The 17,743-nt window shown below is 38.9% G+C and overlaps 9 protein-coding genes across 9 annotated transcripts; 3 read left to right on the forward strand and 6 right to left on the reverse strand.

The window, feature by feature from the left end:
- Window positions 1–171: 171 nt before the first annotated feature.
- Window positions 172–1,587, reverse strand: SRF1 (phospholipase D regulator; the record flags this gene model as incomplete). The annotated part of the gene is made up of 1 exon (XM_003688630.1): window positions 172–1,587. One exon carries the CDS (start codon window positions 1,585–1,587, stop codon window positions 172–174), a length of 1,416 nt encoding a protein of 471 aa, XP_003688678.1.
- Window positions 1,588–1,763: 176 nt separating this feature from the next.
- On the forward strand, window positions 1,764–2,531 carry MRX19 (Mrx19p; the record flags this gene model as incomplete). Its single annotated transcript, XM_003688631.1, has 1 exon — window positions 1,764–2,531. The coding sequence occupies one exon, from the start codon at window positions 1,764–1,766 to the stop codon at window positions 2,529–2,531; it is 768 nt and encodes a 255-aa protein (XP_003688679.1).
- Window positions 2,532–3,031: 500 nt separating this feature from the next.
- Window positions 3,032–4,099, forward strand: TPHA0P00880 (serine/threonine-protein phosphatase; the record flags this gene model as incomplete). The annotated part of the gene is made up of 1 exon (XM_003688632.1): window positions 3,032–4,099. The coding sequence occupies one exon, from the start codon at window positions 3,032–3,034 to the stop codon at window positions 4,097–4,099; it is 1,068 nt and encodes a 355-aa protein (XP_003688680.1).
- Window positions 4,100–4,627: 528 nt separating this feature from the next.
- On the forward strand, window positions 4,628–5,230 carry RDI1 (Rdi1p; the record flags this gene model as incomplete). The annotated part of the gene is made up of 1 exon (XM_003688633.1): window positions 4,628–5,230. The coding sequence occupies one exon, from the start codon at window positions 4,628–4,630 to the stop codon at window positions 5,228–5,230; it is 603 nt and encodes a 200-aa protein (XP_003688681.1).
- Window positions 5,231–5,511: 281 nt separating this feature from the next.
- Window positions 5,512–6,057, reverse strand: TPHA0P00900 (ADP-ribosylation factor family protein; the record flags this gene model as incomplete). The annotated part of the gene is made up of 1 exon (XM_003688634.1): window positions 5,512–6,057. The coding sequence occupies one exon, from the start codon at window positions 6,055–6,057 to the stop codon at window positions 5,512–5,514; it is 546 nt and encodes a 181-aa protein (XP_003688682.1).
- Window positions 6,058–6,842: 785 nt separating this feature from the next.
- On the reverse strand, window positions 6,843–7,895 carry NUS1 (ditrans,polycis-polyprenyl diphosphate synthase; the record flags this gene model as incomplete). The annotated part of the gene is made up of 1 exon (XM_003688635.1): window positions 6,843–7,895. One exon carries the CDS (start codon window positions 7,893–7,895, stop codon window positions 6,843–6,845), a length of 1,053 nt encoding a protein of 350 aa, XP_003688683.1.
- A 2,622-nt stretch (window positions 7,896–10,517) lies between these two features.
- Window positions 10,518–11,084, reverse strand: RHO2 (Rho family GTPase RHO2; the record flags this gene model as incomplete). The annotated part of the gene is made up of 1 exon (XM_003688636.1): window positions 10,518–11,084. One exon carries the CDS (start codon window positions 11,082–11,084, stop codon window positions 10,518–10,520), a length of 567 nt encoding a protein of 188 aa, XP_003688684.1.
- A 538-nt stretch (window positions 11,085–11,622) lies between these two features.
- Window positions 11,623–15,558, reverse strand: NST1 (Nst1p; the record flags this gene model as incomplete). The annotated part of the gene is made up of 1 exon (XM_003688637.1): window positions 11,623–15,558. The coding sequence occupies one exon, from the start codon at window positions 15,556–15,558 to the stop codon at window positions 11,623–11,625; it is 3,936 nt and encodes a 1,311-aa protein (XP_003688685.1).
- A 673-nt stretch (window positions 15,559–16,231) lies between these two features.
- Window positions 16,232–17,455, reverse strand: TPHA0P00940 (S-adenosylmethionine-dependent methyltransferase; the record flags this gene model as incomplete). Its single annotated transcript, XM_003688638.1, has 1 exon — window positions 16,232–17,455. One exon carries the CDS (start codon window positions 17,453–17,455, stop codon window positions 16,232–16,234), a length of 1,224 nt encoding a protein of 407 aa, XP_003688686.1.
- Between the last annotated feature and the right edge of the window lie 288 nt (window positions 17,456–17,743).

The following is a 17,743-nucleotide window of genomic DNA, read 5'->3' on the forward strand; positions in this document are numbered from 1 at the left end:
TGGCGGGGCGAGGGGAGACGGCGTCACAGTTTGGCGACAGGCGACGTTAAGTCGAATGATGGTCTTGATACATTATATGATATGTGGCTACATGGGGTCTATATGATTGCTGTGTGGGTTCACATGCTAGGTGGTATGCGCATGAGCGGGAGTGCGGAAGTGCGAGGTCAGTTAGAACCGCGGCGATTGAGATCTGACTCTTTGCACCACTCTGAAAATGGTGATGGCGTATGTTACCACCCATGTGAACATCAGTATGAACAGGAATGCAGATAATGCTCGTTGTTTGCGACAGATGTATGCCACTTTTGGGAACGATTTCGAGTTGCTGCCGGTCCCGGCCGTTCCTGTGGAAGTGTCATCGATGCAGACCCATTTGGGATCAAACAACGTGTTGAATGCAAGCGCTAGGTTTGCGCTGGAGAAAATGACAAACAGCAAGTCTAATAAGATCAGGCCTAGCTTTCGGAGGGGGTCTCTTAGACCCAACGGTCTTCCTGTGAATTCGTCGTGTGCAATGTACACACTGTACACGATTGCAAACGAATTGACACAGATGGCCATCACGGTGGATGCTTGTTGCGTGATTCTGCCGTCAATAGAGGCAATGGAGTTGTCGTCTGAGTTTATAAAGATCCTAGAGGCTATCCCGAGTGAGATGGCACATAGTATGACGATCATGAGTCGGAACGCTAGAGGCACGTAGTGCGAGTTCAGAATCAGCTCTGTCACGAGAGGTCTCCATTTCTGATACTTGCTCTTTCTGAACCTTCTCCATCTTTCTTTCTCCTTGCTGAATTCATCCAGCCAGTCCGATTGGCCAGCACGGTCAGCATAGCCGTCCCTGCCGGCCTCTTGCTTATGCTTATTGTAGCCATCTTGGTAGTAGAAGTCTTTGATCTTGGAGATGTACTCGTACCACTCCCTGTTGTTCATTGTGTTTTTAACCTCGTGGTAGTTTTGGAATAACGGTTGGTTGTAGACACCGTTAAGACGCTCTTCCCCACCCCATTCAGAACTCAAATCATTCAACTGGACCTCGTCGTCGAATACACGGTCCATCATGGAGCTGGATCCACCTGCAGAGACCATCGAGGCGGAGGCCATGTCCTGCGATGACCGCATTCTTGTTTTCGTTTGTTGGTCGCTAATGTACGTGACATGGTTACCTACATTTGTGACGAGCTGCCCCCACTTCTCCACATCGGAATTCAAAAATGGGTCCCTTGTCACCACATTCTTTCCGTAGTCAATACCACTCTTGTCTTCAAAAATAGTGTCCGTGTTCAACAGGTTGCTGTTCCTTGTTTTCAGCCTCTTAAAATCTTCATCCAAGACGAAAGGAGGCACCGTTGTGGGATTCAAAGCATAATAATTCAAGTTTCCAACCGTTTCACTTGCATCTCGAGACTTCATGCCATGTCGCTCGCTGTTCGCACTCATACTAGTGTCGTTTGTGTTGGCAGTATGTTCACCGACGGGCAGATCAGATGAACTGCTGCCACTTGGCGTTTCGGTGCTCTTCTCTAACAAACTCATTGCCCCCACCGACTTGTGCCCAACAGCCTCTCCATGTGCAGCCTGCATGGGTCCACCACACCCTGCTTTTATTTATAATGGTCGGTGTTTCCGTATACCGAACTTGTCGCTCATTCCAATTGATGGGGTTTTCAAATTTCAATGGAGCCCCACACACTGCATTATAAGAGAAAGCAACATAACAATGCACTGTTGAGAGAGAGCATCTGTAAGGAAGGTGAGCAATGTTCGGTATCATAAGAAGACACATCAGTATTGGCCGCAGTGGGTTTTTTGCCAGAGACCACCGGCTGCTGCTTGTGCCATTGAGTGAGCAAGACGTATTTTTCCACTACGAGTATCCCCATCGACTAGTGAATATGGACCGCCGAGTGGTGAAACTCGACCGGTGGATGACTAGGAAAGCGCATGGTGTCTGGGACAGGTTCGGCAAGAGCGAGAACAGGGTGAACAGGTACCTGTATGGGCAGGTCAGTAAGTTTGTGGAGAACGTGCCTTGGGAGGAAGAGAGCCTGCGCCGGTTCCCGATCGAGACACATCTGCACGGCGTGGAGACGGTTGCCATGTATGGGCCTTATCAAGTCGGCGACGAGATGCAAGAGGTGACCGCCACGCTCAACAAGAAACTGGCGGTGCTGGAGCCGCAGTACAAGCGACAGATAGCACTCTGCGTGGCGGCAATGCCCTTGACCATACCCATCATGCTGATCCCGTTGGTGCCGAACATCCCTTCTTTTATTCTGTGCTACCGTGTGTACTGCCACTACCGCTCGCTGCATGGCCTGAAGATGTTCAAGAGCATCCTGAATGACAAGGCCAGGCATACCTACATGCAGCTGACAGATTTCCCTGCGATGCCCTGCCGTGGTGCTGGCCGTGGTGCTGATGGCATGCGACGCTACAGCAAGCGTGTTGCCGAGTACGCCGGCCTGCCGTCGCTAGCGACCGCGCTGCTGAAGGCGGACCAACAGCGTCACGTGACTGACACGTGACGCTGTTGGCGATCACGCGTGTTACCCGCCACGGCCGTCGCGAGTGACACCGGCTGTGTATTACCCGCAGTCCGCGGCGATGCCGCTCGGTCGCTAGCGACGGCGATGTGAAAACCGTATCGTGAAGTGTTTGGCAGCTGTCTGAATGAACAATAACACCATCAACCAACAATTGATTGATGATAACAAGCAAGATGCAAGTGACGACGACTGGTCACTTTTGCCAGTGCAGCAACAGCGATTGCGATGCGTTTTTGCTCTATCATCTAGGACTTGTAGCACGTTTGGTCTTTCTTACAACTTTACTTGTTGCTGCTATCTCATTCTTCCCCTTGTCATAACCCCCCCCATCTCTGGCATCGAAAACAGCGTGAAACTGTTTTCTGAATAGGGTGTTGCTTGCATAGTGGATATACACAGATATATGTTTACTGGCACTCGAGTGATTGATTATAAATAAGTTGCCGTCTCCAAACACAGACATACATACACACGTTACAATGAGCACAGAGGTGGATGTCGATGTGCCTATGCAGGATGCAGAGCAGAGCGATTTGGATTTGGAGTTGGAGTTAGAGGACGAGTTGATGAAGCCGGGGTCCTCCGGCATTGCTGACCACAAGTCTGCGGAGCCCGTCAAGTTGACAACGACCTCCATCGGGCAGTTGGATGCGTGGATTGAGAAACTGGTGAAATGCGAGGTGCTGTCGGAGGACGAGGTTGCGAGGCTGTGCAAGATGGCTGTCGACGTGCTGCAGTTCGAGGAGAACGTCCAGCCTGTCAATGTGCCGGTCACCATCTGCGGTGATGTACACGGCCAGTTCCACGACCTGATCGAGCTGTTCAAGATCGGTGGTCCCTGTCCAGATACTAACTATCTGTTCATGGGGGACTACGTCGACAGAGGTTATTACTCCGTCGAGACCGTCTCGTACCTGGTGGCGATGAAAGTTAGATACCCAAGCAGAATCACCATACTGAGAGGCAATCACGAGTCGAGACAGATCACGCAAGTCTACGGGTTCTACGACGAATGTTTGAGGAAGTACGGGAGTGCGTCCGTGTGGAAGATGTTCACCGACTTGTTCGATTACTTCCCCATTACTGCATTGGTCGACAATCAAATATTCTGTCTGCATGGTGGTTTGTCTCCAATGATCGAGACCGTCGACCAGGTCAGAGATCTCAATAGAATACAAGAAGTCCCTCACGAAGGCCCTATGTGCGACCTGTTGTGGAGTGACCCTGATGACCGCGGCGGATGGGGTATCAGTCCAAGAGGTGCAGGTTTCACCTTTGGCCAAGATATCAGTGAGCAGTTCAACCACACAAACAACCTGTCCTTGATCGCAAGAGCACACCAACTGGTAATGGAAGGCTTTTCTTGGTCCCACCAGCAAAACGTCATCACCATTTTCAGTGCTCCCAATTACTGCTACAGATGCGGTAACCAAGCAGCTATCATGGAAGTGGATGAGAATCACAACAGACAATTACTGCAATATGATCCATCAATCAGACCCGGCGAACCAACTGTAACAAGAAAGACCCCAGATTACTTCTTATAGTCAGATAAAACAAAAACTTTAACATCAAAAAAGCTCAAAAAAAATGTAACACAAAGAATAAATCAAATAAAGTTAACAATAACAAGTAGTCTGAACTGAAACTAATTCGATCTCTTTCTTTATCACAACGTTGCAAACCAATAAGAGACGTACTTTGAAAAGAAAGCCATTAAAAAATATACATTACGCAATACAACAGAACCACAACATTATCTAAACTAGTACATATTTGTATAACAATGACCATAACATTTTGTATTAACCCACTGTGCCCTTCTTTTAGCTTCTTGCCTAGCAAGTTAGTGTGTCCTTTTATAAATCTTGGTCTTTCCAACGAGATCAATAATCGGAATCAGAAATGAAATCTGGCTCAAAATATCGAAAAATTGCAAGATACAACAGAAAATCGTGTCTTGAACATATGTTTAAAAGGGGTTGATCGCAAAAGGGATTGTGTTGCAATTGAGCAGTGGGCAACCCTCACTAACAGTTGAGATATCCAAAACTGCGGAATAAATAAGTATAAAGATGAGCGAACCTGTTAATGATAATGAATTTGAAGACGGTAATATCGACAACTATAAGGTATCCGCAAAGAAAACTGTCGATGAGTATAAGAATCTAGATGCGGAAGATGAGTCCCTCGCTAAATGGAAGGCCTCTCTGGGGCTGAGTTCAGATGTCCTGCCACTAGAGTTCCCAGGAGACAAGAGAAAAGTTGTTGTCTTGAAGATTCAATTGTTGGTTGATACTGAACCAAAACCAATTGAATTTGATCTTACTTCGGAAGAGACTATTAAAGAGTTATCCTCAAAACGTTACAAAGTGAAAGAGAAATCCACCTACAAATTGAAGATTATCTTCAAAGTTCAACATGAAATCATCACTGGCTTGAGATACGTTCAATATATTAAGAAGGCTGGTATTGCCGTTGATAAAATCGACGATCATTTAGGTTCATACGCTCCTAACACATCTGCAAAACCTTTCTACGAAGTTGAATTGCCAGAAAGTGAAGCACCAAGTGGGATGCTCGCAAGAGGTAAGTACAGCGCAGTTTCTAAATTTATTGACGATGATAAAATGAATCACTTAACTTTGAACTGGGGTGTTGAAATTGTTAAAAAATGATCTGTGCTAATTTTGAAAACATATCTCATAAAAGATACCTTACAGGTGCACCGTTGCATGAATTGAACTATCTAGAAGCTCTTTAGTTAATTGTTATATTTCTGTAACAAAAAAAAATAAGTATAATATTATATATATACAGAAAATACATACTAACCATTCTTTTATAATTATATTTAATTTATTCTTTTCAAAAAAACATACTATTTTGCTCTTGTCGTGAAATCTCACAGTGTTTCTTTTTGTCTTTCCTTTTGCAGTGGAGCAATCATCCATTACATCTAAGTTTGGTTCTTTAAGTTGTTACTTAACCATTCTAAACCCTCGTACAAACCCTCACCAGAGGTAGCACAAGTCGATTGAATGAACCAAGGTCTGTTTCTAATGGAGTGTAAGCCCAACTTCTCGGTGATCTCAGCAGCCGACATGGCTTCTGGCAAATCTTGCTTGTTAGCAAAGACCAACCAGACCGCGTTTCTCAATTCGTCTTCATTCAACATTCTTTGCATGACTTCTCTGGCTTCACCAATACGAGATCTATCGTTGGAATCGACAACGAAAATAACACCCTCGGTGTTTCTGTAATAATGTCTCCATAGAGATCTGATTCTGTCTTGTCCACCAACATCCCATACAGTGAAAGAGATGTTTTTATATTGAACAGTCTCGACATTGAAACCAATAGTTGGGATGGTAGTAATAACTTCCCCTAATTTTAATTTATACAAAACAGTAGTCTTACCGGCACCATCTAAACCAACCATCAGGATTCTCATCTCCTTGTTACCAAAAAGGTTACTAAACAATTTTGAAGCAAATAAACCCATTTTTCCTGTTACAGTTCTCTATATAAATTATTACAACCTACGTTCAGTTTTGTTACAGTTGATACAAAATTCAACCCACCCCAAAAACAAAACTCAAACAAAAAAGAACCCAGCTTTTAATATAACAACAATAGCTCAACATGAAATCAATTGTTAACCGTTCAATACCAACTGAAGTTGCCCTCTTAATCAATATATTTCATTCATTAATGATACTTGTCTTTGAGTAAATTAGGTGTTAATTGATTGTTATTTCTCAATTTCTTTCTGGAGAGCTCAGAAGACAAACTCCGCCAAAAGCGTGAAATATCATTTTGCACGAGGCGGTGGTCATGTGTCACGATGACCATCGCAGGTCCAAGAGGTGGCACATATAGCAAGCCCGATGGTTGGGCAACTGTCACAGGCAATGCAGATGTGTCGTCTTAACCAGAGCTGTAACCCACGTCCAAGATTCGTGGACGGCTGTGCATTGCTTCCAGTTCTCTCCCGCTCCCCACAAATGAGCTGGCGACTGCAAGAACTGCTCACTTAATAAGGTGTATGTGTGTATTATTATATAAATCTATATGCTAATAGGTTCATGCTTTCTCCAAATCTCTATTGGTTTGGGATATTCTATAGCTAAGAAACATCTTTGTTTCAAGTTCGGGTTTAGTAGCAACAGCGGAACTATTCTTAATATGCAATTTGAAGTATTGTGGCCGTGGTTGAACTCGCAATAGTTACTCTGTATATGTGAGCAAAGTTAAAGAAAATGGGTCGATATACGATAGTCGATACGATTATTTACCAACGTTGATCTTACAGTTGGAATATTTTTGTAAACCTCTGATGAACACTAGATACGAGACTTGGTCATTGTCGGTTTCCCAATAAAATTCAGTTAGTCTGATATGCCAAGGTGGGAAACCTTGTAGGTCCAAACTAGGACCGAAGTACAATAACAGGTCTGGCTCGTGGCCCACCAGATGAGTCAATTCGGTGTCTATTAGTTTCATTGTGATGTCGCTCAATTTCATTTCTTTCGAAGCACACAACTCGCTCATGGTTCTAGTTAGGTCGACAATCGTCTCCCTACCGTCTCTATTGGACAACAATGAAACGCTAATCACAATTGATTTCTTTGCATCTTCGTCGTTCTTTATCTCTTCACTACTGTAATATGTTTTATTTAAATGTGGGATGTGCACGGAATAGTTGGGGACATTTGCGGGACCGTAGTATAACTTCATGTGTTCATTGATCTCAAGTATCAAATTGTCAACATTATCCTTCAACACACCATCGAAATCGTATAGCATCAAATGCTTAATACCTGCAGAGACTGTCCAGCAAATGACTTCACTAGCATCGTTCAATAGACCCTCGAGTCCACCTCCTATATCGCCAACGGATTTCATCTCCAAGATGGCAGCTATTCTCTTCGGTATTTTATTCAGTTTCAAAACGTCCTGTCTGATCAATTGAGGGGTGCTAGTTGGATTGTAAATTAAACTCAAGATCCTCAATTTCATCTTGTTGTACTGGTATTGGAAGTACCTGAATAGACCGAACATCAAGTACATATTCAACAAGACAACTTTGTAGAACAAAAATGCAAAATAACTGGACAGTAGTCGCTGTTTAGAAGTCTCTTCTTTGGCATGCTCGGAGTCCCCAACAACATCACCACTTAGCATAATGTCTGTGATGGCTTTCACAACTTCCAACTTTGAGTCGTACTTCTTCTTACGCTTCATCACATTCGACTCTGGAGGACCTTCCCTACTACTGTAAACCTTCCTCTCCTCTTCTCTATGGTGCTGATCTAGGACTTTATCAACAATCTTGCTCATATCTCAAATACACCGCTCAATCAAAACTAGTGCCAGGTCAAGTCGTAACTCTCAAAACAATAAACTAACTGGCCAGTACGTAAATGTATTTATGCTGGTTCTGTCAGTATTAGAACTCGTACATGACAGTAGTTATATAGTCACTTATAGAAATAAAGGATGTACCTTTTAATATAGTTGTCCCATCTGTTAAGTTGAACTTTAGAAATAGATTTTCATAGGACACGTCGTGGTTCGCGATCAACAGAAGTGACAGTGTCGCTGGAACGATGCAATGCAGCCTCTAAGTTATGTCAGTGAGTAGACATGGTCAGGTAATGGGGCTAGTCAAGAGGTGCCATATCATAATATTTGTAGAATGTTTGTTGTTGTTAACTATAACCTCAAGCAGCGGGGACATGAGGTGCGCCAGACAAGAACTGATACTATCGATAAAGATACCATGTGTCACAAAATATGGTCCTCTGTCACTTGTAATTTACTTTTAACTGTTCGATTTACTGCTTATAGCAGCTTTTTAACAACTAGTGTGATAATAAGTAGATATAATCAATATACTTGTGACTCGTGAAGTCTAATTGTAGGATAAAACTACAAATATTAACTGATAGTAATGTTTGCGGGAATTGATCAATTGATATAGTTAGAATATTTGCTTTTCTAGTTGCATTACCTATAGCACATGAAGTAGTGGCATTGTTTTCGGTATTTATACGTAATTAGATTATATTCTCACAGAATGACAGTGCATTCAACACTATTAGTACCAACTCTCTTTTTTTTATAGACATATCACTACTGTAGGTACTGTTTTTATTGTGAAATCAACTGGACTTATGTATTATGATTATATACTGGGCATAAGACCCACGGTGATATTTTACATGAATAAGTCACGTCTTTACATATGAATAGATGTCAGTCTGAAATTGATGCTTCGGCAAACTCTGATCACATAACCTCCTAATATTTTCCAGTATTGAAGTGATCAATGAATTTCTAAGAACAACGCCGGGCTACCATTGTCGTAACAATATCTTTACATATAATCGTTGCTGATAGAAATACCTTGGAACAAGTTTGTAACAGATCTTACCACTGTGAAGACAGATTTCCTGTACAATGTAATGATACAGGCTGGCATTAATGAGCATATGGTAAAACCATAATAGTGACGTTCGCACTTGAACTCTCACTGATATTTCATATTAAAAGACTAGAAAATGACATATATAGCCTATGTTCTATTAATTATAGAAATATGATTTCATTAATAAGATCTTTTTGGTGGAGGTGCATTCTTAAAAAAAATCCATAAATTAAACATTATGGAAGCAAAGAGTAAACGGGTTTGGCAACATTATACCAAGATTCTTCTGAGAACTCACGACATTTAGAGTCGGATTGGTATGTCACATATTTTGAGAGATTAGCATCTCATGAATGGAAAGTGGACGCTTTAAATAAAAATTTCGTCGATTTGGAAGATGACGTTTGCTTAAGTTCTCAGTCATGAAGTACTTCAGGATAAAAAGAATTGGCTTAGTTATCGCTAGTGTGGCAGCATTAGCTACATTACTAATCCGCTATTTGTTGAAAAGAAACGACGATATATTAAAGTGGCAAACAACACTAGAATTTCTACTTCATGTTCTATTTGGCATTGCTGTCGCAACCATTGCCTATTTTCTGTACGTGCTGGCCTAATACGACCTCGACTTTAGCAATTGGAGTTTGGGAAGTGTTTTAAAAAAGAACAATAGTCCTTTAAAACAGTAGGCTTGTAACTTATTCCTGGTCCTTTAATTGTTATTGAGTTACTGTAATGACACACCAATGCATATGTAACGTTTAACTCGTACAATGTACAAATCGTTTAATTAGTTCACTTGACATCTCGTTTAGTAAATCAATTGAAATAAACCGACACATAAAAGGAACAGGATTTGCTGATACTTAAGTCTTAAATTCAATAGTGTATAATAGTATTCTAAGGGGATTACCTATTTCTAGTTATTATAATAAGAGGACCAGTCAGGTTAAATAATAATAATCCATACGTTCTCAAGGATGAGTTCTAATATCCAAAATACTAGCTCCGTCGACATCCATAATATTGAACCTGTCACTGTTGCAACATATGTTCCACCCCCACAAAGGTCGTCAGTTGTAAATTGTAGGATTAAAAATTCCAAATTTTTATTCATTATATATCAGATAAACGGTTTATTAGATAGTTAAATTAGTGAAAGGATGTATATTCGTATTAAGCTAGTAAACGAATAATAGAGTGTTTATGTTGGGAGAAGACATGATGAGCATTCGACTGTGAATGTGATATTAGTATTTCAGTTGGCATATAGTAGTGTTACTTATGTATTATTATTAAAAAAAAGATGCAATTGAAAAAGTTTTAGTTTGACAATGAAATACGTTATTATCTGTCCGATTTGAAATAAGTTAGTATTAGGGGATCATTAATGATTTCTGACGATAAAAGTTTGCAATGATAGATATTAGTAACTGATGGTTGGAAGGGAGTTTTGTTAATGTTGTCATGTGCTAGAACAAAGAAACCAAACATTAAATAAATTGGAAAAATATTAAGAGACATGTAGTTTTTTAAATAATGGTGCAACACTGAATACCTGGTTCTTTATGCACGAGTAAACTGGTTCTAGTGGCCAATTCGAAAACCGTGTCGACACCTTGGCCTGTTAAAGCACTACATTCTAAGTATTTTTTGGCACCGATTTGTCTTGCAACTTGCTCTGCATCTTCTCGTTTCACAAAACCTTCTTCGTAGTCTTGGGCCGTCTTTCTAAGATCTGATTTCAATCCTACTAGTATAATCTTTGTGTCAGGACAGTATCGAAGAACTTCTTCAGTCCATTTAGTTCTAGCATTATGTAATGACTCTACGTCATCGACTGCAAAACCAATTAAAATAATGTCCGCCTTCGAATAAGAAAATGGTCTCAACCTCTCGTATTCTTCCTGACCTGCAGTATCCCATAATGTCAACGACACTTTGATACCATCAACAAAACAATCTGTTACATAATTCTCAAATACTGTTGGATGGTACTGTTCCGGAAATTTTCCTAATGTAAATTTATACAGCAATGATGTTTTCCCACATGCACCATCTCCGATTATCACTAATTTCCTCTTAACTTGTTCTGCCATGAATGAATGTGAATGCACTATTGATAAATGGTTTCTCTTAATCAATCTACACCTTATTTTTTTGCTGTTGCCTTTTGCCTTATATCAGAGTGAACCAAAATTTGAGAATGGTTTCTTATTTGAGGATACAGAGAAGATCAAGACCTCAATGCAAACTAAGATAGCAATATTAATTGATTAGTTATATTGTCACTTGTAGATATATCAATTAATTCTACTCAAAACAAAGTTGATATTAAAAATAGAAGCATCTATAGATTTATGTAAGTACTTAAATGTTACATTGTTCACTTACAGCTTCCCAAATTCCCCGACGGAAATTTTGGGCGTTGCGCTGAACGTTGCTTTAAAGTTATGCTTCCTTCCATTGACGATATGAGGGTATTGGATCAAGTAAGTGTATAGAAGATGACTGTTTGCAGTAAATATATTATTAATAATAAGTGCTATACATGCCAGTGAATTACAAACTATGATTAATTCCAGAGTGGAGAAATTGAAATTGGTGATTTTTGTTATGTTAAAAATTAATTATATATTATGTCCATAAATTACTTAAAACGGTTGGTTTGTTAGCTTGTCCGATTCCAAACAGTTGTGAGTTAAGTGTATCACTTAAGGTTTGGCTCATAGGGTTTTGATTAGATGATAGTATTGTAGATGTTGGAGTTCTTTGAAGGGTTGTCATGTTTTTATAACCATTTGGTGGCATTATTTGAGACACCATGCCATTTGAATTTGGCTTATTTAGTTTAACATCTGAAATTAAGCCATTTTCTTTGGTTAGCAGTGAGCAAACATTAGTGTTTCCTAAATTTATTAACTCATTGACATAAGTCTGCGAGTCAATGCCATGGATTGATACTTTTTGGTATAAAACATCTATTGGGATGTATTGTTCTGCATTAACGTTTTGAACAGCTAAGGTTTTTAATTCATTTACTATTAGATTCCTTGTAATAATGCTGTTTTGTGAATTCGATAGAAGATTGCTAGTTAATTGAGCGTCTGGAACACCATTAGAGGTCATTGTATTTATTTCACCTTGAGAATATCCCAACGATGGATCTAATAATGCTTGCGCTGATGAAGAAGGGACAGATTGCGCCCATATATTATTATTGACAGCGAAGCTTGACGATGAATTAGAAGTTGAAGCAGGAGCTGGTGGCATTAAATTATCTTCCAAACTGTCCGGAATGCTTGTATCCGCTATATTGTTATTACCAGAGTCCCAAATAGACATGTGATGGTTGCCTATATTCACTGGAGCAATCGATTGGTTACTCTGCAAATTTTGTGAAATCATGTTATTTTGAATATTTCCCTGTGCTGCTACAGTAACAGGGCTTTGTGAACCCCATAGTGAGCTTGAGCCACCAAAAGTATTAAAATTCTGACTTTTAGAATGCAGAGAAGTAGTTGACAACATGTCAGTTATAGAATGCAAATCTTTATTAAAATTTTGTCTTGATGGGTCACTATTTAAAGACATGGATCCCAAGCGAGATTGAGGAGATGATAGATTCATTAAATTATTTTGTTGTTTCAACTGGTTTTGTTGATTTAAAGGACTTTGAAAAGAATTCCACGACCATCTATCATAAGCATTTGACTGCTCAATTGGGGGTTTAGATAACACAGTAGGAATGCCGTTCAGAGAGCCAAAAGAACCATTAGGAACTGTATTGAATTTATTTGAGTCAAATATGGCTTCATCAGGGAAATTAATTTGATTTGTATTTTTACCAATTGATTGAGAAAAAGTCTTGAAATTATTCTGAGCTAATAATGGATGTAGATGAGATGGTGACTCCGAAATAGATTTAGAAGTTGTTGCAGCATTGACCATGCCAAAAATTTCATTGTTAAGGCTGTTAGTACTTGACATATCTATATCAGGATTTAACATGGATCCATATGACGATTGAATAGCTTTTGCCTGAATAGCAGCTCTTGACTTTTCATTCTTTAATTTTAATTGCAGTTCTCTTTCCTTTTTAAGTTGTGATTCTTCTTCTCTCTTCTTTCTGTCTTCTTCTAAACGCATCTGTTCTTTCAGTTTTTCCTCTTTTAACTTCTGTTGTTGAAGTTGTTGTTGCTTCTTTTGTTCCTCCTTCTCTCTTCTTTCTTCTTCTCTCTTACGTTTTTGTTCTTCTTTCAACTTTCTTTGACGATCTTGTTCTTCTTCTCTACGACGAATCTCTTCCAATTTGATTTTTCTTTCCTCATCCTTCTTTCTTTTAGCCTCTTCAACTTGCTTCCTTTGAGCTTCACGTCTCTTCAACTCACGTTCTTCTGCTTCTTTTTTCAATCTAACTTCTTCCTCTTCTTTCTTCCTCTTCTCTTCTTCTTTGGCTTGTTGTAATAATTTTTTCTTCTCCTTCTCCTTTTCTCTCTTCTTTTGCTTTTTCTCTTTCTTCTCTTTCTTTTTTGATTCTTCAACTTCTAACTCCTCTAATAATTTCATCCTGTTCTTTTCCGCTTGTTTCTCATGGAATGATTTCATTATACGACCTTGTAAAATCTTAGTTAATACAATTTGTAATAATTTGCGACCCTCCTCTAATCTCTCATTTTCATCGATACCACTCTCATACTCTTCATCATCAATTAATTCTTCCTCCTCATGAACATCACTGGTCTGTTCATCTAAATGCTTATATCTACTAAAATTAGCCGCGTTTCTCTGTTGCAACTGGAATTCATTATCAGTAACGATGCCATTGTCATCGTGAATATGATCCAAATGAACGCAATGAAATTGTTCATCATCATCCAAGTGGCGATGTATATGATCACTGTCGTCATCTTCATCGTAATAATCAGAATATTGGAATTCATCATCTTCATCCTCATCCTCATCTGCATCACCATTGTTGTCTAGATTCTCATCTTCGTAATCTAAGTCTTCTTCAGTATCTTCGTTGTCTTTTTCATTCGCAAGAGCAAACTCGAATCCTTCACAGACAACAGATGCAGCTGCACTGATTGTGTCACCAATTTTCTGGTCCGAAAATTCATCATTGTTATACTTCTCTTTAAATGATTTTAGTATCAAATTTCCAAACTGTTTCTTATCTCCTCCATACATAAACCTTGTAAACAATTCCTTTTCTAACTGTGATATTCCTACAAATTCACGTTTCTCGGTATCATATGAAGATGTTACCCTTTCGGCGATATGTCTTTGTAAATTGGCATATTCTTCAGGAGTTAAAGGATTACCATTATGAAGCATTGTAGTGAATTCTTTTGCTTGGTCAATTTCATTTGCAATGTCATCCGTATTATTATTTAATTCCGTAACATTTAAATTCGTAGTTTCCTCATTTTCAGTATCGAAAGCATCATTGTTTCCATTTATGGAGGCAAATGATTCGATCACTTTAAGAAACCCTTTGCCGCTATTATTCATTAAATCATCGGTTAATTCTTGCATTTCTGGACAGCTGAGAATTCTATTAACATACTCTTGCGCTATAGATGGATGTGAAGATACAAAAGTCTTCGCAAATGATAAGTATTTTGATTTTGTTTCATCATCCACTTCAGCTGGAGGATGTACATTGTAAACAGGTTCTGTTGTTATTTCTTCTTCTATCTCTATTTTTTGGTCACGGGCCTGTATTATTTCTAGTTGATCTTGTAATTGTTTCTGTTTATTTTGTTTGAAATTTATAACTTCTTCTTTTAACGAATTGACAGAGTCAGTTGATAAAAATTGGTCCAGTGTACCATTTTTTGTATATTCATAGTTATTATTTTTTAGTTCAGTAGGTTTAGTTATCGGAATCTTATCAGTATCCACCGCTACAGTATTAGAAGCCTCGATATTTGGACTTTCATTTTGAAACTGTACTGGTGACGAAGAAGGAGTTGGTATATGCATATTTGAATTCTGTAGGTCCCTGATGATATTTAAGTGAAACTTGACAGGATTCATATCATCATACCGTTTTTCTTGCAACTCATATAGCGTATTGTATATCCTCTCCATTTCTTGGTCCATAGCCAAATGACGACGTCCACAAATGGAACAATTACAATTGGCATTGGTTGCATTTGCATTATTTGCAGTCATGCCATTGGAGTTTCCTACATGGCTGTGTTTATTGTTATGTCCATAGTTGTGGTTATACTTTCTCATGATTTCAAAGACCTCATCCCTATCAATTCTCAATATCTCTTTTTTCTCATCAGCAGATAGCCATTCCCAATGTGAATCCAATGCCAAAGACAAATAATCATCTTTACCATTGTTGTTATCGTCAGATTGGCTAGTAGCCCCTTGGGATAAACTCTCGACTACAATATCTCCATTTGCTGCTCTCTTGATAATCCTAGAAGTTGGATATTGCTCTTCGTCGTTATACAACTCAGCACTCATGGACACCCCAGCATGATTATCACTATTGGTCTTCTTAATTTGCTTAGCTTTACTCTTCTTCTTTTTATTTTTAGAAGGAGGCATTGTGTCTTTGGGTTTTCTGGATAACTGTGTATGTGTTCTGTTCTTTTTTCTTGTTGGTAACGAGGAAAAAAAAAGCTAAACCTGAAGCTACGTATTATTGTCGTTATATAAATAAAAGTGTACCTATACTCAACAAAACTTGGCTCTATGAAGTGAACTCAATTAGGAATAGGACACCCTGAGCAAAAATTAAATCTGATCGTGACTTGCTTGTACAGTTGTGTTACAATCGAAAGAAACTTCTTGCAAAAGTAAGCTATTCAAATATCAAACGAAGGAAATCTATCAATAACAAGCTTGATCTTATAATCAAATCAAAACCAATCCCATCGTACAACCTCCCATTCATTGTATTACTCCATTATCAATATACTTTTCTCTTTCTTTGTGAGACAATTTAAATTTTGTTGGAAAGGATTTGTTCACTAAGTTCAAGAAACCATAAGAAGCGATGAGCGTAACGTCAGAAAAACGAAACCACACTATTAAAAGAAACAGATGCCATGCAAGATGATGAATAGAAGAGAAGAGAAAAGTGTTTATGCTTATTATGTTTATTGTTGCTGTTATGTAATGTTATGCTATGTGTCTTATAGTTGATATTCTTATGTGAGGTTGAGTTTTCACCTTTGGGTTTGGGTATATATGCAACTTTTTTTTTTGTTTGAAGTTACTATTCCTGCAATTGTATGACCCAGTAGTTACAAAGGTATCCTGGTATGTGGATTAGGGACTCTGATTTGCCATAGCCACTGGGTATGCCTTGCTCGAGTAATTTTATCTTGTAATTTAGCTTTGTCGTTGCTATGTCGAGTATTTCCATAGTTGCGAGTTCTAGACCTTTCAATGGTGTGTTAGGTTTTGCGATCTCTCGGTTATTCGTGTATGGATTGGTCTCATATACTGTCTCTTGGTTTGCATCGTTTTCAAAATGGTATAGCAATGGTCCAAAATTAACCCAGTGTCCACCTGGTTTCAGTGCATGCGTGATTGTCTCCATGTAATCTAAGATATTGAACCCTGTGTCAATGAAGAAGTTAGTGATGACAATGTCAATCGAACTTTCGACTTCGGCTCTTTTCAATCTCATATCTGGAGTCACGGTGTATTGCGACGACTCTTGTATCCCCACGTTTGGACCAAAACAGTCTGCAAATGATCCCATTCTCATCTCCATATTCAATCCTCCTCTGCTTTGGTTCTGTGAACTTATATCAATGTCTGGTATTGAGTATCCTTTTAATTGGTTACTTTTCATATCCCAATGAGAAAAACTGTGTATAAATGGATATATCGTATATTGGTTTACATCTAGATTTCCATTCAATAAGAACATTGACAATGTTAGCATGTGCAGTGAATATTCATTGCTGATCACTGTTGCAGTGCTGCCGGCCAGAATACATAGATCTACTATTAATCTTCCGATACCAACACCTGGAACTAGTATTGTGAGTTTATCGTCCGTTTGACCTATATCGTTAAGCAACGCTTGGATTCTTGATAAAAGGATGTTTCTTTCCTCTTGACAAGCTGCTGAGAACTCTCGGTATACTTGTACTAAAATTGAACACGTCTTATTCATATCAGAAGTAGATGGCATCTCCCAATCATTGAGATAGTTGAGATCAAACCCAAGTGTCTCTGCAGTAGATAGCACCGCATCTTTATAAAATTCAGCATTACTATGTATTTTTGACTTGATTTGGTCTAGATTGTAAAGATAATCGTTTGGCAGCAACGCTTTCTGGTGATCAGATAAACTCATCCATTTGTCGTACCTTGGTTGATAATGTTCTCTTATTGCAAACTCTTCGTATTGCCAAAACGATAGTAGAGTCTTACGAAATGCCTTGAGTTCTTCTTGTTCATTGCTGATCTCATTGTTCAACTCCATTAGATAACAGCTAGGTAGTTCCTCACTTCTTGGTCACAGTATGGCAGGTATTAGATCTCGTTTAGAACATTGAAGGAACAATGTACTGAGTCAACTAACCAATTGTCGGTTTCTGACTAAGTTGGTTAATAATACACGATAGCAAGATATTTTATACTTAAGTTCGAGCATTTTCAAGCATGGCGTCTTTTATATCAAAATATTGGTAAAATCGATATACAATATATGTATATATACATTAATTGAGTTAAATATATAAAAAAAAGTATTTAAATGACGTACTTCCTC

Source organism: Tetrapisispora phaffii, chromosome 16 (genome assembly GCF_000236905.1).
Source record: "Tetrapisispora phaffii CBS 4417 chromosome 16, complete genome".
Lineage (NCBI taxonomy): Eukaryota > Fungi > Ascomycota > Saccharomycetes > Saccharomycetales > Saccharomycetaceae > Tetrapisispora > Tetrapisispora phaffii.